This window comes from Anneissia japonica, unplaced genomic scaffold (assembly GCF_011630105.1).
Source record: "Anneissia japonica isolate Jap-2015-1 unplaced genomic scaffold, ASM1163010v1 scaffold287833_len2544123_cov190, whole genome shotgun sequence".
Classification (NCBI taxonomy): Eukaryota; Metazoa; Echinodermata; class Crinoidea; order Comatulida; family Comatulidae; genus Anneissia; species Anneissia japonica.
In genome coordinates this window covers 2077066-2099282 of record NW_022757233.1, presented here as the reverse complement: position 1 = coordinate 2099282, position 22217 = coordinate 2077066, and the positions used below count along the sequence as shown (strand labels likewise).

The following is a 22217-nucleotide window of genomic DNA, read 5'->3' as shown; positions in this document are numbered from 1 at the left end:
TTTCAAGTATGTAGGTTTGTGCATTACCCCGGGAGGTATAATTTGGAGTATGCGGGCTGCAATTTTAGGATTTCAACAATATTACCCCGGTATGCTCAGTTTTATATATGCCGGATGCGACATTTGAGTTTGCATGTTTTTATTTTAGGTTGTATATTTTAGGGTGTGCAGGCTTCAGTCAATACACTTTGAACATTCGTAATTCGGAATGCATAGTATGGGCATGCGGGGCCGGCAGTTGCCTTAGAATTGAACGATTGTATCACAGAATGCACAAATTGCAGGCTGTGGCCGTAAGATTTAAACAATCCTACCGCAGGATATGCAGTGTTTGGGGGTGCAAAATTTTACAGGTGTTGTACTTTTAGTTTTAAGCTGTGGATTTTAATTTTTAAAATAAAGATGATTTTGATTGTATTCCTATAAATTTTTACATTGATAAATGCGACTTTAGGTGCTGTGGTGCTATTTGGTAAGACAAACATGTATCGGTTCAACCATCCAGCAGAAGCTGCCAAACTTAGAGAAAGACGAGCTGTAAGTTTTTAAGATTCTTGTTAACATTGTGATCTGCACAAATTCTCTCACGAACATCTGCACAAAGAGCGCAAAGAAAGCATATTAATATATAGATTTACAAATATGGTGAAAAGTAGGGAATTGTTAATAAGTCATTATATATATCGCTATATTGTAAAAAATATAGTTGCCAAATTCTAAAACAGTGATGCATATTAAACTTTTTGATTTTTAAAAAAATTTATCGATAAATATATTTACATTCTATAATTTATATGTTATATTTTTTAACAGAAATATTTTAAATAATAAATTTACAGTACATTATAATTTATTATTTACTTATTTAAATACTTTTTTACATTGTTTTTGTTTATAAACTTTAATTTGCCTTTCCATTAATTGATTGACGTGACTAAATAGATTTGCAACATCTAATTTCTCCCAATGAAACATGTTGCTTACCCTTCCCAGTTAATTAGCATGACCCTCCCCCCCCCTCTTCATAACTTGGGCTAGAGTCATGATACCTACCCTGCTTTTATCCCTGTTCATAAATAAAAGTAGTGTATAAATGTAAGTTTACTAATATTTAGATAATATTTTAAATTTTTTTTTCATTGTAATCTTTGTATTTCTTGGCCTATTTCTAGGGTTCATTATTAATTATCACTTGCCGCTAAAATTTGGTTGGTGAAATTTTAACAGCAGGGATAATTGTCATTTATAAATGTATCAAATTTACTAATAAAATCTTTTTAAAAATATCTTTCCATCTTGTTCTTGGCAAAAAAAAATTAATTTTTTATTTTTTAGAAAAAAGTGGTATGGATGTTAGGCTTGGAGAAAACAGGTTTTTTTTTGGCCTAATATGTCAAGTCAAGAAAACTTGAAGCAAGCCTGCCCTCTATGTGATATAGTCAAAGAAAACTTGGATTTAGCTTTATAATTGTGGGATTGTTTTTTAGCCCAACAAGGAGAATGATAGCTAGGCCATACTAATGTGATAATAGTTAGGTATTTTTTCAGTTGCTTTATTAATTAATGGACCTGCTGTCTATTGGACCAGTTTTAATAATTTCCCCTGAATAGATACTGCAGTTATTTCATTGTATTCACACTGAATAAATAAATGTTATAAATTTGATAGCAAATTTGGCTAAGATCCAAATAAAAGAGCTTGCTCAATGCCTATTGTTTAGTTTCTGTATGAAAGGTTGTGACATACCAGGTTTACCCTTTTATGAAAATAAATTGTTTCTATGGAGACCAGTTAAGCTGCTTGAGGGTTAAATAGACCTCTTGTGTCGTTCTACCTCATATCTTCAATGTGATTGTGAACGTTAATCATAGGCAACAATTGTAGTGTTAATTATAGTGCAGCACTTGTTTGGGGAGTTATGTTTACATGTGAATGTTGTAAGTGAACCTTGTTTTTGTATTTGTTTACCTTGTGTTTTCAAATTTCTCTATTTTGTTTTTTTCTTTTATGGCAGTTCATTACTGTTACATGGTAGAGTATTTTTTTGTGTAATAAACAAATTATCATCGTGGGTGTTATAGAGATTAGCATTGGATTTCATAAAGTTCTTAGAACAGGCAAGGTATATTGGGTTTTTCTTTCTTCCACAATATGCAATCATCACATTTTTTTTTTACTATTTATACAACATTCTTTCTTGTTAGAGTTTGAAATCTTAGGATATAAAATATTATTAAACTGTTAAGAATGTCTTTCTTCCACGTTCCTCCTCTCCTTTGGACGTCTCCTCCCGTGGTCCAATTTCCTGGGACAGCCCCTAATCCTTAGACGTCTTTCTCTTTCATGGACGTTCCCTCTCCAAAAAGTCCTTTGTTACCTGGATGTACCCCCACTTTTGGACATCCCCTCTTCCTGGACGTCTTCACTGGTCTCCTTTTCCTTGTTTCCCTCTCTCTAGTTGCTCATGTTTCCGGTATCCACAGCCCCTATCTCCAGTCCTTTTCTCCATGGATTAACTTATTCCAGATGCCCTACTCTCCATAGGTTGCATATTTTCTCCCCCAGTACCCGTTTCCTGATCCCCTTTTCATTTTATCACAATCACAACATTTGTTTGATTGTGACTTACACTCTCAAAGTATCTTTTATCTGCCCTATCATAGGCCCACTTGGTCTTCAAACAGTTCCTTTACCTTTGACCTTAAAACATAAGTGCAGTAAATGTTTTGTTATTTTGTATGCTTGGGCATAGCAGTATAAACCGTAGATTTTAATGATACATTTGGGCATATCAGTTAAACAATGGATTTTAATAATGCATTATTACAGTGACATAATTAATGTTTGATATTGTGTATGCTGGGGCTTGGCATTATAAACATAGATTATATGCTTTCTCCATTTGGGAATATTATTAGAGAATTTGTGTCTTTAGCAAATGAAACTTTTTATTTTTTCTAAATTTGGTCTTTAGTTGGAGTGTGTCACATACATTTGTTTTGGCTTTTGCTAGGTATTATGGGGTCATAATTTTTTTTATGTGCAAAGGGATTACACCATTTCTACTTGCCATCATTTGTACTATTGGAGCTTGTAAGCAGCTGCTGATTTAAACAATTTCATTTCATTTTTTTTAATATCTCAAAAATCACTTTATTCAGAAAAGAAATAAAGGAATACATGTACAAAAAACCTATGTCTCATTGAAATAGTTGCAAGGTAAAAGTCAATAATTACAATCATTTCCTAAGCCTGAGAGTGCCATTTTCAGGCATCCGGCGTTGACAGGCCTAAGCTCCAACATCAGTGGGACTGAGGTTGGTGTAGCCCATTTGTCAAAGAAATATTGATGCCACCGTTGACCCGTGATAATAATTATATATCCATGATTGAACTCTGCAACAGATTGAGAAAAATTACCCATATTTTGATTATTGGATAGGATTTGTTCTATTATATGTTTTTGACACTTTTTAAATTTATAGATATCTTCTTGGCAAAATAAAATCAAGTTTTTTTTTTTATCAGTGAACCCTGAATCAAAGACATTTTATTAGTCACACACACTAAGTTAATGGATTTCTTTCTTTCTCTAGTCAATTCAATCTAACCCTGAACGAAGAGTTGTAAGTAAAGAATCCATAAATGTACATCCTCCATTGTCCAGTGAGAAGCAGGCTTATAAATCTCTCTGCGCTGAAAATGAAACATTTTATGATAATCAGAATCCATTGTCTCGTATCGCTGTGTATTTCATGTCGGCTTCATGCTTTTTGTTAAAAAAAATAATCATGACTCAATTTCTTGCTTTTTTTGTATTTTTAGTTTTTGCTTTTGAATGATGTACTGTTTGTTTTTTGTGTGACCATGAAGCTAATTATCATTTGTGCCATTAGAATGAGTTAACTTGCCAGAAAATCAATTTTTTCCCCAACAAAAAATTCATTGTTGAAAGTCATAAACTGTACAGAACAATTTATAAATTTATCGTGGAGTTGTTAAATGATGGGAAAATTTACAAACTTGTCAAGCATAAAAAATGTAAATATGTATATGTACTCGGTATTTTAAACTACTGTGTACATTTGAATCACTTGTGAACACAATTATAGATGATTGGGATGGGATAAACCTAGTTCATGCAAGCAAAATTTGTAGGATGGCTATTTTCAGGTAAGGGTGAAGAAATAGAATTTACTCAAGTTGTGTTTTGTGGCACGTTAATTTGTTTGTCTATTTTAATCTTTTCTGCACTTACATTTTTATTATTTTGCTCTCGTTGTCTAACATGCATATATTTATTTCTCAAATAGGTAATAAATGAAAATTTGTAGAAATATTTTAAAATGTTAATCATTCAAACATTTATCAGAAATTAATGAGTTGATAATGAATATTTGCAGGTGGTATTAGTAACCATGATAAAGATGGTAATTTCTTATAACAAAGGAAAATATTTTTTTCCTATAGTGAAATATTAACTAGGGGTGTTTGAGTGATTAATATTGTTTTGTGTAAGTATTATGGATTGCAATATTCCTAACAATGATTAAAAAAATTAAGCATGTCATTATGAATAACAATAATTAGCATGCTTCTGTAGCCATTTTGAATGTTGCATCATGGATTTCATTCATTTCAGACCCGAAAGAATAGCATCACGCTCAAAGTACCATCTAGCGTAAGTAGTGATCGTTAGTGAACATTTCTGTTAACAGACACAGAGGTTGATGAAATTCAGAATAAATTTTGGACCAATTTTTTTATCAATTAAATTACTTGAACATAATACTTCAGATCGGTGGTACGCAAGAATACTTGGTGTATTTAAAACAAAACTTTAATAGCTTAGTTTTGACTTTTTGATGGGTATTGCAGTAGCCCCCTATGTTGCTGTAATATTAATTTTTATTGTCTTATATTAAGAATCTTATATATTATATAATCATTCCAAAGGAATAATTACTAAGATAAATGAGATAAAATAATAGGTTCAATTCATAGCCTCGGAGACTTGCTTTATAAAGCGTTGTCCATCCTATAATTTGCAAGTTACTTGCTGTTGGATGCAAACAAACTAAAAAAATTAAATAAGTAATAAATATAAAGTTAAAAAATAAATTATAAGTATAATCTGGAATCAATTTGATTTCTGAATAAATTTAGTAGAAATTTGTATGTTTATATTGATAAGAATATAATGTAAACATTAAATCTTGAGATTGCAGTTTTTTCTTCACCAAAATACAAAGTAAATGATATTTTTTTTTCACTATTTAATTTATATAATTAAATGTCTTAATCAAGAAATATAATACCTTAACAAAACAACTAGACAAGGTACCTCATAATTATCCTATATGGTATTGAACTTATTTACTTAAATATATATTATATAATGTGGCCAGGTGTATGAATGATATTTATGTGTTAACTGGATGAAAACTAATGTTATGCATCATTGCACTTGCTAACAACATGAAAGTATATACTCAAATGCTGGCAAATATTCTCAAAGCTAAAAAAATGCAACTTATATTCAACACAAAATTTCGTCTTGCTCTAATAGCATGTCACCTGCATCTTGATGCCAAAATGTTCTCTCTGTAAATGCATCTATAATACCTTATTAATTATTTACTTGAGATTAATTAATTAAAATTTTAATTCTTTTATGTTTTTATTTACAGCAACTAAAATATATTTGCATAATGATCATAAAACCTAACAAGGATCTTTATAATATTGTTTTAAAAACTTGACTAATAAATTTGTATAAGAATTTTAAATGTTAGCATTAATTAAAATTGTTATTCATTTTATTTTATATACTTTTCCACTTTTAGAACATATTAAAGAGTACATTATCTACAAATGTTTATAGAATTTTAAAAATAATTTAAAATGTTCAATTATTGAATAATATATACTGTATTCTTTGTAAAATTTGGATGATGGCAAATTAATTTACAGTATTGAAAACACTGCCAATTTCTTCACGAGTGCATTTGTGATATTACTTCCTTTCGGTAAAACCTTTGTTTCGAAATAAGCAAACTATCGGCACTACCAATAAAGGAATATTTATTGATTGCATATATGTATGATTACCAGGGCTGTTGTTTGCAGATGACTGGTTATGATATATTTGTCCAACAGTAAATAATTCATAAACTATATTGATTAAGTGCGAGTAAGTATCAAGAGACCGATACGATAAATTAAATTTCCAATATAGTTGGAAGTATATACTTGTGGGATAAAGATGTTAAACTTAATGTGTTATTATAGAAGGTAAGTAAGAAACAATTCCAGCTTTTATTATTTCCGTTAATGTTATTAATTATAAATTACTTTAAATAACATTTATGGTGACATTTAGTGTAGTTCAGAAGGATGCATTGTTAATGAGTTACTTTGTTTCATAATGTTGACATATTCAGGCATTAAATGAAGAAGCGAGGCAGCGTTCCATGTCGTTTTCCTTCACGCGTGATGGTAACCTAATTGAGGAGCAAGATCATATCAACTTTGGCTCAGCATTGTCCCCTATTATGATGTATAATTCTGGGTGAGTCATTTTTTGTTTTTCACAATACAGTTTCTGGATTCATGTAATATATCGTGTAATGTAGGTGGCTTTAAAAAAAAAAAAATTTTTTCTAGACCCGGAATTTATGTAGCGCCTATCACAATCCGCAGATTATACGTAGCGCTGGAATATATTATTTCCCTGGTCACTGAATGCTGAGTTGGCAAACCTGCACATTGTACAACTTTCTCTGCTCTCATTGCTGCTTGTACGCGCAGGACTCGTACATTGAATAAATGCCATACCATCCAGGTACCATTTGTACTCCTGGGTGGAGAGAGGCAAACATGAGTAAAGTGCCATGCCCAAGGACACAAGCAATGCGATGAACGTCGGTCTCGAACTCCCAATCTTGCGATCGTAAGTCCAACACCTTGCACGCTGCGCCACACGTTCCTACAAACAAAATTTATAGACCGTCTTTAGGAGATAAAATGAACATATAATGAATGCATGTACGTGTACACTATGCAAAGGTATTGATTCAATGTACTATAATGGGGTTACTGACACACTTTTGTTACTATGCTTTGTTGCTGATGCAACCCCCTAGGCTGTTTACATTATATCATTTTTCTGATTATACCCCTTAGGCTGTTCAAAATATATCAAATATATGATATAATATTGAGGTAACAATTAAAAATTAAAATTGATATAATTATAGTAACAATAAGCAAGTTATTGAATATTAGCTATATTGAATATATGTAAAATATAAAGATTGAATATTTATATTTTAATCATTTTTTGATATTTGCCTCAGTGATGATGTATATATGGAAGTTTATGAGGAGTAAGTTGAATCTTTGTATCAACTTTGTAGATATATGACCCAATTTTTTTCCTTTGCACTTTTTGTTGACTGGTAGAATCAAAACTTCCCTTTCCTCATCAGAAAATTCAGTAGGCTAATTTTCCATTGATAAATTGAAAGCTTTGAAACAATGATAGGGATAATCCTTACATCTTGGGAATAATATTAGTTAATTTTAGTAACTTTTTGCTAAATCAAGGATAAATCCATTCTGATTTCAGAAGTAAATCCTTTACTAAGCAATTAGTAAGCACAAGCTAAATTGAAGGATGATCTTGAATTAAAAATTGAGGGTTAAATTTAGGGTAAATCCATGCTAAACTGATAGGTCAATTTAGTATTATTTAATTAAGGAAAATCCTTTTCTGAATTAAGGGATAAATACTATGTTTAAACTGAGGTATAAGTCTTTGCTAAATTAAAGTGTAATAAATATAAATGTTTTTTGAAATATATTTATATAATAATAATTAGTGTTAATGATAATAATTATGGTATGAAAGCTACATTGAAAAATTCAAACCATTTTGTGCTTTCCACATCACATAAAAATAAAAAAAAGTAGTGGCTATTATTACATCAGTCTTAAACAAATTTCTAATTCTGATTAATTAGGAATTTGATTAAGACTAGTGTAACAGTAGTCACTGCCAAAAAGTGTTGATTTTGTCTTCGTATGTCAGTTCACCAGTCCGGTCCACATTAATCCCATGCTTTATGTGTCCCAATTTTATTTTTAGTGACACACTTGTTACCGCTTGAGAGCGTTTATTTTAAACACAATGTAATTCTTTGTGCTTTTGCTGGTCGCTTTACATTTTTAACTGATGTTTATTTCAGATTTGTATTTTTTTTTCATGAGTATGATATGTTTTACATCTAACTAAAATAGTAATGTACAATTCATATTTACTGTAGTGGAATATAGTGGTTATTAATAGGCTGAATAATTAGCTTATGATAAAAACAAATCCAAATTTATGACCTTCTTCACTAAATTGGCGTTCCCAGTTAAAACTTACATAGAGGGTATTACTGTAAATTCCAGATCAGCATCTGTATAGTTGCTATAAGCACCCATTTAAGGAAGGTACAGTAATTCTGACACAATTCACAGTTATAATAACTGAAGGCTTTACACACAGTTGCATATCTAGGCGTTTTGAAGTGGGGTTGCTGATGGGGGTGGGGCGTGAAGGTGAAGTGGGGGAGGTTCAATGATCAGTTGAGGGTGCACTAACTAGCAAAATAAGTTGATTTTAGGTGTCTTTTAACAACTTGACCATGATTGCACCTGGGGTGTGCGAGTAATTTTTGGAGGACTGTGCGCACCCCTAGATACGGCAGCGAGTACACATATTATCCACTTTAAAAACATTTGCCCATGGTGCTTTTTTTCTGGCCATTGAATCATACACAACAGTACTTATGAAACCTCCTCCACTTCCTGGTGGAATTTTCCTAGTCATGTGTATAATCAATTTTGTTCCAAATCATTTACCTACTAGGTACCCATTTATAATGTTAAAGATAAAAGGTGTGTCTTATGCAAGATAATTTTTTTCTACAAGAACACAAACAATGTGATGATTTTGAACCCACAACCCTCATCATTATGGTGAAACCCTAAAGGTCTGTTTACACTATGACGATAACAATCGTTTTTCCTGCTACGATTTTATCGTTTCCCCATGGTCATGACGTCACTTGATTGTATTTGTGAAAATATTTTTTATCGTATACGCAATAAATCGTTATCGAATCGTGCTAGTGTGACTTATTCAATTATGTCTTTTATTTTCTATATGAACAATTTCATTTTAGTTTTTTTTATTGTTGATCGTAATCGTCATAGTGTAAACAGGCCTTGATTGCTGTTCCATATTTCTACATGACTTCCACGTTAGTATTTGAAATCTACTCTATACTTTGAAGACATGTTTATGTTTCATAAAGCTAGACCCAGCCACATTTTGTGTAAAATGCACTTATTACTAATTTGTTGTATGCCAAGTAGCTCTTATTGTGTACTGTATACTTTTTCGATTTTCCCAAATTCCATCAGTTGCTTTTACTCACATTTTCTTCCATTGACTTTTGATGTGTTTTTATTATCTATAATTAGAGTGATATAATATATCATCAAAATTATTGATATGTAGCATTTAAATTATAGATATGTTTTCAGTATTAATGATTTAGCTTTTCATTAAAATTAATTAATTTTGAATTTGACCTAAATGCATGCTATAGATTCAAGTGTTTCCCCCTTTTGATAACTCTTTCAAAGTGATTTATGGCAATGTTTTGTTTTGTATATGGCTTATTTGCTATTGTATTGTTATGGTTTATTTGCTTTTTCTTATTCAGTATTGAACTTGAGCGTCAACATAAAATGGAGGTTGAAAAGCTAGACGAAACCAGGTATGTAAATAGAAGTATTGTGCAAAAATTAAGAGTGTCTGCTTTTCTGGAGATATTTGGTGGAAATAAAATCAGAATGTTATTTACTAATTAAGAACATTTTTCTCTGTTTCATAAACAGTATTTTGGTTTATTCTATCCTTTACAGTATGTTTCAGATAATAGAGTTATATTTATTTATTTATTTCATTTATGAAATTTTAAATGCAAAATATTTTTAAGAACAGCCTATTAGTCTGTAATCGCATAAATAAAATGAAAAATATAATTAAAATGTCCTAATTTAAAATCTTATATCAGGAAAGTAAAGAAAAGGAGTAATATAAATGTAATACATTATTGTAAGGTTTTTTCGTCGCACAACGTTAACCTTAACGTTAACGGATGACGTCATAATTTATTCATCTTGCGTTGCAGAGTACGTAAATTTCAGGATTTTACGTGCTTGATGTACATTAGTCACAGGTTTGCGTATGCGTATTTGGATTTGTTTACAAAAGGGGCAGAGATATTGCGCTGCATGTTGGGTACTAAAGTTAAAGTTAAGGTTAACGTTGTGCGGCGAAAACTACCTAATATTAAGTAATGTCAATTAGAAATACCAATCATACTAAATGATTTTTCTTAGGAAAAGATTAGCTGAGCTGCAAGAGAAACATCGGGAAGCAGAGGAAGCCCACCAGGAAAGAGAAGAGAAAATGCGTCACATTTACCAAAGTCATCAGGACATGATAGAGCGACAGAGAAAGACACTAGAGTGGTTAAAATCAGAACATGCACAAGCTAGGGAAGATGCTGAAGAAGAGTTTAGACAAATGAAAGCTTTGCTACTTGAAGAAAAGATTAAAGGTAATATATCGCACAAAATATTACCATTTATATACCAACTACATAGATTTTATGCATTTGATTGGTTGGAATCTGGACAATAGTTCCAGCCATGCCCTCCAAGCCGAGTAATAGTCTTTTTGTTTTGCCCTCTCGCAATTCACTCGTATGTCGTGGATGTAGAAAATTTTGCTAATCCTATTGTTGAGGGCCCACTTCTACTAATTTAATCAAATTTGAACTAAGTTGATGACCTGGAAGCTGACGACCATTCTGCACACTGCGTATTGGTAGGCTAGGAATAACAGTGGCAGAGTGTTCCAGATTTAAACTGGTTTATGAACATGACAGTTCAGCAGCCAGTGATAATACAAAAAAGCAAGTTGAGTATGCTGTCCGAATATTATTTGAAGAGTATGTTCAAGCTACAGACTGATTTACTGAGTGAAAATGCATTATCAAATGCAAGCTTTATCAAATTCAGTTCTAGGCCTCTTCACGACTCAAGAACAGGGAATCTATGTAGTGGTATATAAAACAACTATTTACTGGGATTTTAATCGGGTCATAGTTCAAATTATAACCCTCTGTGATCTGGAGGCTGTACTATGTCCCGAGACAAAGTCGAGGAACATAGTACAGCCTCAAAATCTCCTCGCTATATTATTTGAACTATGCCCCTCAACCCAGTAAATATTTGTATAATAGGACATAGATTTATGTGATGTAAATTAGATTTTTATATGATAATAATTTTATATATTCATAGGAGTTTTCACTGCACAACACCAAACATAATTGTTATATTTATTTTTATTTTATCCACATCCAACAGCAAAATTCACAAGTTACAAGATTCCTTAAATATATTTAAAACTACAATATGATTTGTATAAAACACAAATATATACAGTACAAATATCTCTTTTCATGATTTCAGGAGAAAGAAAGTTGAAGGAAGAACTGAGAATTTTAAAAGACGAACTTACAAAGAAGGCAATGACTTCTGCAATTGATGCTTGTGTTTTGCCAAAAGTAGTTGCTATGGACACGGAAACATCACAGCATCTGACAGAGCTGGATGTAGATCGCAAACGGGTGACACAGCTTGAACTTTTATACAGAGAGTCACAGAGAGAAGCAGCAGCAGAATTGCAAGAAAAGGAAAGATGCATGGAGCAACAAAGGGATGAAGAGAGTCAAGCCATTGCTCGTGCTGAATCAAAACTAGCTGACATTGAAAATATAACATTTCCATGGCAGAGGTTCTCCTCTAGGAACAGTCTTGAAAGTTTAGTCGAGGAAACTGGATCATACTCAGGGGAAAGCTATTGTTCAAATTTGGATCGTGTTAGCCCTATTGGCGGTAGGAGCGATTCTGATAGCAACAGTGGAAGTTTGCAAAATGGTGCTTCTGATAATTACAACAATAAAGATGGTTCAAAATCTGGTGACAGTAAAGTAAAATATAGAAGTAATTCTCTAGTTAAAAACTCGGTCTGCATTAAAAAACAAAATCCTAAACTGCAACCAATACAGAAAGAAAGGACGACTGTTAGAAATAAATTTGTTTCTGAAACTGATAACAGGACTATGAAAAAGTCTGCAAAAGACATGCCTCATAAGGTGAAAGTGTCAAGTCATGGTGCAAAAATAGAAGATGCACAAAAAAATAATCCAGCCAAGATAAAATCTTCCATCCATGATAGGAGTCCTACTTTGCTGAAGAAAGTTTCTCCAAACATCAAGAAAAATATCAATAAACTTGAAAAAAAAGGAGATAAATCTGATCAACATAAAAGTAGATCAAAGCAATCGAATGAACCTTCTACTAATTCAAAGAGAGAGAATACTGTATTTTCAAGACTATATAAACCTCAAACACCAAAATTCCAATACCTAAAGAAAAAAGATTGTCCATTATATGGTCGAGACTGGATGCAGCCACCTGATAGGTCACGGGACTACCACCTCTCACAACTAAGAACAGGATTGTTACCTTCCAGTAAAAAACCTTCTCCAGTTCGAGCTAAACAAATTGGAAGCCCAGTGAGAGGAACACCAGGTTTGAATTGTAGTCCTCCACCAAAAATAAATGGTACACCTAGGGTGGGAAGGACTCCGCTATCCAGTAAGTCAGTACCATCATCAAAACCTACTAGCAATAGTCCAAAAACTCCAAGAGCTAAACATTCCACAAAAAGTTCGCCAATCCCTAAACAAAGGAACATCCATAGGGAAGATTCTGCACAATCATGTAGTAAAAACACAGTTTCTCGCGATTCAAGCAATAAGGCTGCAGTTAGTCAAGGAATAACATCAGCTAATCCGTCCAATAATGTAATCAAACCCACTAGAAAAAGTTGGCGGAGGCAACGAATTGTTGTGTCTCCTCCAAAAAAAGTGTCTGTAGAATATGTTAAACCAAAGATTACAAAACCAAAACAGAGGACTCCTTTAAATATGACACCACGGAAGACAAAACATTCAGAATCATTTTATGTGCCAATGAAAGATAAGATGTGGAAGGCAGTTGCAATAGACAATCCTGAGGGCAACAGTGACTATATTCAAACAGAAAGACAACCTGCAATTGGATGTTCAAGGTCTATGGAAGACGTTACTCTTGGACATGGGCTTGCTTTGCCATTGTTGGATGGAAATGAAGAACATGAAGAACATGATTTTGTCAAGGAACAAAAGATTCCCTCTGAAATTTCTTCAGCAGTGGATGACTTTCCAGATTCCTTAGATGAAGCTGAAGAATTTTATGAAGATGCCAGTTATACAGAACCTCTTTCATATCACGACAGTGATTCTAAAAATATAACTGGAGAAAGTTTAACGTTGGTAACAACAAATGAAAACGAGTCTGATATTTCTTGTGATAGTTTGGATGATGAAGACACAACTCAAACAAATCATACAATGACGCCTGTTTCCCAAACCAAAGAAAACAATCCATTTGCCCCGCATGTACTTGAAAGTCAGGATTTTGTTGAGGATATTCAAGATGGAATTAGTGATAAACAAGTGTGTACAAGTGTAGTTAAAGAAATGAAAGACAATTCTGTGGAACTTGAGGAGACAGTAAACTTTTTTAATGATGATGACCGTAAAAGAAAACCCTTATTAGAGAGTTCATTTAAAGATGATACTTACAGTGAATCTGATGATGAGATTAATGAACATGCTCCTCCTGCAAAGAAATCAAGGAGACTAAAGAAATCCAGAAATCATCAGTTGACTTGTCCAAGCAGCGAGTCAGAAAGTGAAGACACATATGGAGTCAACCTAAATGGCCTGGCTGAAGTGAAAATTGAAATCAGTGATGAAAATAATGCATTCCAGTGTGGCAATGCTGTCCATGTACCATTAGATGATTCTAATAGTATGAGTGATTCTTCTGCTTCAGTTAAGATATCAAACAATGGTGACAATTCTGATATAGATGGCTCTCTTAATCTGTCAGGTCATGGAAACCTTTCAGAATCTTTCAATTGGGATATATTAATTTCCAAAGATGTTTTATCATCAGAGGAAATGCCACCTCTTACTGAGGACAAACCTGCTGAGAACTCAAACTATCAGATCAAATATAATGATAAACACCTTGAGGAAAAGACAGTTATAGAAACTGAAAACTCCATAATAAACAACAACATGAAACAGAATGATGACACATGTGAAGATCAATTCACAGAAGATTCTGATTCTGATAGTTCGTCTGAAGATTCAATGGAAGGTGGTGATTACTATGTCAGTGCTGGTATACAAGTTAAAAGACCTTTAGCAGATATCACAGAGGAGGTACAGTCTTCAGAGAATGAAGATACTGATTCCAGCCAGTCAACAGACACATATTCTTCACCATTTTCGTCTGCAGATGAAGAAGAAAGTGTTGAAGAAAAGAAAACTTACAGTATTGATGAAAAGAAAACTTACAATGTTTATGATGAGAATGAGGGAATATTTAAAGGTGAAGAATACTCAAGTACTGATAATAGTGAATCTTTCATAAGTGATGAAGAGGATTGCAAAATAAGTGAAAGCTCTTCAGAGGAAAATCTTCAAGACACCTGCCAACTAACTGATTTAAAAGATGCTGCTGATTCTCCCATAGTAGATAAACCACTTTATATTGGTTTTATAGGTCTAGAACCTAGCATTCATATCTGTTTGACTCCATCTTCATCTGAACAAGATAGAATTTCGGACATTCTGCCATATGATCCAGCAGATTCACAAGAATATGTTGAAGAAATTGATGTAGAAACAAACGTAAAAGAAAAAAGTGTGCCAAAAAATCTGTCTGAAAACAAGTTTGAGTTAGAAAATGTTGTCAATGATGAACTTGCTAGTGATAAAGAAAAGGAATCACCAGTTGAAAGCATGAGTATTTTAGATGAACAGTGTTCAGAGGAGCTAGAGGATTCATATTTGGACACAACAATCACAGATGAAGATGTTCATAGTAGTGTGTGTGATGGCAGTGGAAATGATAGCTATACATGTAATGGTGCTCCAGAACTGAGGTCTATAAATGTTTTGGAAAATAAAGAACAAGAACTAGTAACAAATGATTCTCTCTTAAATGTTCTACTCCTTGAAAAAGACAGAAATAATCCAGAACAACAAATACCTGACAGAGAAGCAGAAAACATTCTTAAATCTAAATATGAAGCTCTTGACGATGTTGTAAATGCACCTAATCAACGAAAAATGTTATTACAAGTAGGAATACAAAACTCAAGTACTGGGTGTGAGTCAGCTGATGAACTCCCGTGCACAGAGCATCGATTGGTTGGACAAAATTTTGCTATTGCTAATGCTCAATTAAAGATGATTGCTCTATTGCTTGGTAACAAAAGTGCCATCTACGATTCTGATGAATCAAACTCACCAGAAAGGATGGAAAGTCCTCAGAGGAAAGTTCCAACATCACCAAAAAATGTTGGTAGTGATGGTTTTAAGATATCTCCTGTCATGGATAAGGGAATTTTCAGCTCTGTATCTGGTGATGTACATAAAATCAATGAAACAGTTATAAAATCTGATACTGTTAAAGCTGATAGACTACCTCAGAATCTTGCATTAATCTCCACCTTTGACTCACCTCAAAGCCCAGTCATGTCACATGTGGTTGCAGTTGATTACCATAAAGGTGATATTGTGAATATATCAACTAACATAAAAGATCCCACTGTGCCTGACACAGATCAGCATGATCAAGAACTTAATAAAAGCATTAAAGAATGTGATAAATGGAGAGAAAATGGGGAAATTATATTCGCAAAAACAGATGGAACAAGATTTCCACCGGAAGGAAATGTAGACAGTATTTATTCTGAAAATGTTAGTAATGTTTCAAAATTAACTATGCTTGAAATGGAAACACAAACAGAAGAACAGAGAATGATACAGGGTAATTCCCAGTTGCTTCCCAAAGGTGTTGATCAAAAGCAGGTACAAGAAAAGAATCTTAGGAAATCAGTATGTGGTGATTATGAAGTCAGAACCTGCAGTGAAACTCAAACTGAAGCCATAATTACTGAAATAGCTGTTGAAGATATAGATAAAAATGACGATTCAACAGAATGTTCAAGCAATTTAATACTGGATATGAATTCAGGAATTTCTGTTGCAATGCAAACAGATATGTTTCAAGAAGAATACCAAGAGGAAGTCTCAATTCCTGTTAATGACAATGTATCCATAAGATCAAGATCTTATTTGGAGAACACTGTAGTTTCCAATCATAATACAAATAATAGACATATGATGGTATCTGTTGCAACGTTGACAATATCAGATGATACAAACAACATTGAAGACACCGAAAGAATGATACTGGAGAAATATGTTGAACAGAATTCTATGACTACATGTGATGCAGCGACTTCCCCAGATTATCTGCAACCATCTAATGAAAACTACATATTTGAACCAACCAAAGAACATGAAAGATATGGAGGGGAACATAGAGTACCGGGAAATAAAACAAAGAATGCAGAAACACAATATGAAGACAATTCTGAAATCTTACCGAATTCTTCAGAAATGTTGCATATGGTAGAAGAACCTAAAGCTCTTCTTCAACACAAGATGAGTAATGAAGTAAATATAATTAATGTATGTGATACCAAAGATACAGGTACTCAAGTACAGCTAACAGATTATTCAGCATGTGACATTCTGGAATGTAACATTCAACAGATGGTGTTCACGAAAGATGAAGGCAGCACACACATACTACCTCAAGAAGAAGTGATTGCAGCTTCAACTCAAACTGATGATAATTGGAAACGAAGTGTGGTATGTCAGACTGATCCTTGTGAACAGTCACCCAGAGTTAAATGGTATGAATCTCGAGAAGTTTTAAAAATCTCCAGAACTTCAATGGCGATACAAACTGATAATTGTCAAGAAATAGAAGCCATTGATACACATGGCAATAAACATTTACCATCTGCATTTAATGAACTATATTCAGAAACTCCAATATTTTCAGATTCTGGGATTCAAGTGTACCTAGCTGATGAAATTGACCATTTTAAAAAAGGAAGGACATCATGTCATACTTGTCAAGATGAATATTTATTCAATGATAATGTACCATCATTAGTTAACCAAGGAATACAAACTGAACCCACTATACTGGATATCAGTTCAGAAGTTAACAGTCAAAGCATTGAATCTGAGTCATCAGAAATTATATTAGAGGAAGAGATGCCTGTAGATGACATAAGTGACCATCACCCTCATCTGGATTCAGAGATGTCAGTGGAATCGGAAGTAGATGCTGAGGAATCATCTGTTGTACCAATTGATGCGAGTCCAGAAAATAATGATTTACAATTTCTTGAAAGAATCAAGGAAATTAAAGACAAAGCACAACATGTTGCCTCCCGAGCTAGAATGTTTACATCTAAGCTCAGGCTAAGCAACATGAATGATAGTGCAGAGAGTCTGGATCATCCTCCAGACGACATGCCGCAAGATCAAGATATCGACTTCCTTGAGAAATCAACAGAAAATTCTTTAGAATCAGAAGAGAGAATTTCTACATGTAACTCAGCTGAATTTTCAAATGCTGAGGATTTAGAAATTGATCATACTCCTTCTAGAGAAGATGGTAACCAAGACACCAAAAGGTCAGAACTCAATTCAATCATATTGAACACAGAAACAAAAACATTGAAACAGATTACTTTCACTCTGAAACCAGAATTAAGCCTGGTTGAAATGGAAAGGCCTTCAGAAAGTGCTTTGTCTGGTAGTGATGATGGTTACGATTATGTTGATCACAATGATATCAAAGATGATGATAAAGATGATTTATTGTTCAAACTGACCACAGACAAAACAAACAATAAAGAAATATCATCTGAAGATGATCTATTAGAACATACAGAAATTGTTCATACTTCATATGGAGATGATGATTGTGAAAGGAATGATAACATGACATCACAACTAAGGTTGATTCAATTGAAATCACAGGCAGTAATGTCCAACAGCATTGCTTGCACACCACCATCTGAATCTGCACTGGAGGAACCTGTACTAGAATCAGCAAGTTCAAATTCCTTAAAGGAAATAGTGAAACATCAAGGTAATCCCTCACATTATTTAGAGACAGGAGACAATACAGGAGAGGAAACAGAAGTTGTAAATTTTGCAAAGTTCAAGCTCATGCTTTGTGAGCAATATGTTCAACAAAATATGGTTCTCTCTGAAGTGAGATCATTTTGGCAACAATTGAAAGAAGAGGAAGAAGAGCAGAAAGTGAAAGATACCATTCAAGATGAGAATTCTATCCCAAAGTTAGAAGACATCCGTGAGGTTCCAAAAATAAAAAATTTTCCAGATGAGAATCAGAAAGTTAATTTTAATCATCAAGAAGAAAACAATGATCAAGCCATGGATGTTTTTAAGAGTCAAATACTAAACAGACCAACTGGAACAATTATTTACCATGTTGATGAGGAGAATGTAAGGAAGCTTGATGACAATATGATTCAGCCACATATGAATCATGATTTTAATAACAGTTCAAATACTGGTAACCTTATGGATGAAAATAATATTGATGAAACCATGAAGACGTTTGAAGATGTTGAGCCATCCACAGCTTCTGTGTCTGAAATAATTTCTTGTAGTACTGATGAAATTGATGGGTCTGCAGATCATAAAGCAGTAGAGTCAGAGAGTGAGCTAAGCTTTGCAAACGAGGATCAGATATCCTGTGATTCAGTTGACTCTAACAAAGTAGTTTCACAAGCTTTGAAATACAAATTACATCAGTTACCAACAATTAATTATCTACCAGAAAACAATGATATTTCTGACAGTGATAAAAATATTGGTGATGGTGATACCAAGGAACTGCAAACTTCAGAGCAATATGTTTGGTCCAAATTCCCTACCAATAACAAAACAGTATCAGGTAGTCAATCATCTAATGATCACAATAACCTGGTAAACAATGAAGGAGATTTATCAACAGATGTGATGAGACATGATCCACATAAGATACATACAAATGAGGATCTTTCACTAAATGAATTGGTATGTGGTAAACCGGAACAAGAGGAAGTAATGTCTGCACAGCCTGGCTATCATTACCGTTTGAAAGACTGCGCAGACCACAAATCCTCATATTCACAAAAAATAAGGTTTTTAGGAGAAGTTGATAAGCAAGTGGTTAATCTGCCAACATATAATGTCAATTTCGATCTTGATGAAAGTGATGAGGATCTGCGGGCTCTAAAGAAATCACATGAAGATGTTGAACGCATTCTTGAAGAAACTTCAAGCCCAGATTCCGACTTGGAAGATTCGGCAGTAGAACCAGAGCTTGTGGCGCTAATGGAAGAAATTGAGAATGACCACATATCTGCAGATTTGGCTAAGCAAAGGTTAGATCCACCATCATTAACAGAAAACCGGTTGTGCAGCCATGCTCTGAAGGTTCCTGTCAGTTACAGATCTTCCAATGACTCACAAAATAACACTCCAAAAAATTCATATGAGCCTGAGCTAGACAATCATTGTTTAGAACCACAAGATATGCGGATTAATGTTAAACCATTGTCACCTTTCAGACCAGATTGGCTGACTGAAAATGTCTTAGAGAATGGAATGTATAACACATCTAGTAATAGCTATTTACATATACATAGAACTTGTAGTCCTTTTGGGACCAAACCTGTTGAAATTGATAGATTGAACTCCTTAGAAATGGTTGTTCAGGAAAAGGGTGACATTTTGAAAGTTACAGAAAGATCAAGCATCCAGATGAAATATCAAGAGGCATCATCATATAATAATTCTCCATATCAAAGTGGAATTTCAACTCCTAAGTCAGATTTTGAATCATCCAGTATGAGCCATATTGGTAAGTCAAGTTCTCTAACTGTTGAAAATCTTAAGGCGATTGGAGCCCTTCCGAGGAAGTTTTTGTCAAAAACATCAATTCCTCTGCAAGCAGGTACAGATGTTGAAATACTTAGTGACTTCCAAGATGAAATTCCAACATCAAATACAGATGTGTCTGGCAGAGAGAAACAAAGAGCTAGTACAGATGTAGAACAAGAGGACACAAATTTCAGTAATTCAATGTCAGCAGAGACTGGTAATATCTCTGATGTACTATCTGATATTGAAACCTTTTCTGACTACAAGACCATTGATAGTAGTCCTCCACACAACTCTTTAGATGCCTTTAGCAAATTGAAATTAGCAATGGACTCAAGTACTCAAACAGATGTCCCATCTGACACCACTTCACTATTACAAGATGATATTACAGAAGTTGACCAGGCATTGAGTAGCTCAGATAGTGATCATTTCCACATAAGCATAGCCTCACCTGGTAGCAGGCTTGATCGACATGACACCTCAGTTGAACTGATGGAAGCTAAGATGATGCATGGCATTGGAGAAACCGATGCTTGGCTTAGATTCTTAGAATCAGATAATTCACTTAGTGATTGGATGCAGTTTAAAAAGACCAGTAATTATGGAAAACAACATCATTCTATTGGCCAAATACAAAAAGAAAATTTAGAAAGACCACACACCAGTAATGGACATTATTCTTCACCTCTGGGTACCTTAGAAATAAATCATTTAAGGAGTAATAGTGCTTGCATGAGAAGAGATCTGTCGCCAGTTGGCAGGTCAAGACAGCCATCTCGTCAATTGGAATACCTTCAGAAGCTCAGACAAGATGTTGTGAAAGCAACCAGTCAGACTGAAACTGCATCAGAAAACAGTGGCATTGATGAACTTCTGGCAGAGTACCAAAGAACCAGAGAACAATCTCAAGCAGAGATCACAAAAGCTAAAGAAAAATTGAAACAACAGACTAAGAAAGAAAAGCAGAGATTAAAAGATGAAATGAAATATCTACGGGATATTGAAAACCAAACCACGGAAGCAAGAATAAAAGCTGAAGATCACATCAGAGATGAAAGAAAGAGAATCTTTCTAGAAGAGAGACAACTGCTGAGAATAAAAGATTGGCGTCACCGTAGAACATCATCAGAACAAGTTAGTGTACACTTTTTTTTACGTTTCTCAGATTCAAGTAAATTATACAATGAAAGTGTGTTTCTCAATAAGTTGCAATGTATTTTTTGTTCATTTTATTTGTCCACTTGTCATCCCAACTTTCTTTAATTCATTTATTCTATCATTCATTTATTCTGGCATTTATTAGTTTAGTCATTCTGTCATAAATATGTTAGATTGGATAAGACATTTTTCAATGCTGAAAGTCAAAATTGAGGCTGGTTTTTATATAATTTTTACAGTATTTTGTAGTAAAGATGGACTTTCTTTTTCCTTTCAGTGTTAACACTTACTTTGTAAACAATATTGTTTTGAAGTACATTTTTCTAATAAAATGTATTAATGATTGAAAAACTTCAGGTTTATTTAAACGGAAATTCAATACAATTTACATAATCTTAAACTTAAAGACTTAAAAATTAAAAAAAACCATTATCGTAAAGTGGTTTTCCGTTGCAGAGAGAACAGTTTGGTTTCCCAACATCGGGGTCGGGTTTCAATCCCCCACTGCATTTTACTTGTGCCCTTGGGCAAGGCACTTAATCTGCATTGCTTCTTTCCACCCTGGAGTGTAAGTGGGTACATAGTAGGGTTAAATGCCAAAATGTGCTGATGTAGCTGCTGCAACATTTTATGGAATATTCCCCTAGGGAGCTTGAGTTTTGTGTGATCAAATGATGATGAATAGGAATGTAGTGACATGAAGAGGAATGTAGTTTTTAGCTTGTCACTCTGCTTGTACAACATGAGTGACTTTTGTTTAATAATTACTTCTTTCTACCTGAGCCTTTCAATATTATTTTATACGAATACAAGCATAATACTTGTCTCGAATTCATCCTAATCCTATGCATTACAATAGCCTGTCGCTAAACATGAATGGAGCGTGATACACTTGCAACATTATCTCAAATCTAGTTGAGAGTGTCTAGGTCACTATGGGATATTATGTAAATGAGTATGCTTAAAATCAGTTC

At 33.6% G+C, this 22217-nt stretch overlaps 1 protein-coding gene across 1 annotated transcript in view; it reads left to right on the top strand.

Annotated features, from left to right (window-relative positions):
- Window positions 1-22217, top strand: part of LOC117124622 — a 62357-nt gene that overhangs the window by 36448 nt on the left and 3692 nt on the right. Inside the window, exons 16-23 of the mRNA XM_033270918.1 lie at window positions 455-537; window positions 3598-3627; window positions 4644-4682; window positions 6445-6572; window positions 7360-7389; window positions 9781-9834; window positions 10463-10683; window positions 11603-21219. Coding sequence (XP_033126809.1) covers window positions 455-537; window positions 3598-3627; window positions 4644-4682; window positions 6445-6572; window positions 7360-7389; window positions 9781-9834; window positions 10463-10683; window positions 11603-21219 — 10202 coding nt within the window. The remainder of the gene's footprint in view (window positions 1-454; window positions 538-3597; window positions 3628-4643; window positions 4683-6444; window positions 6573-7359; window positions 7390-9780; window positions 9835-10462; window positions 10684-11602; window positions 21220-22217) is intronic.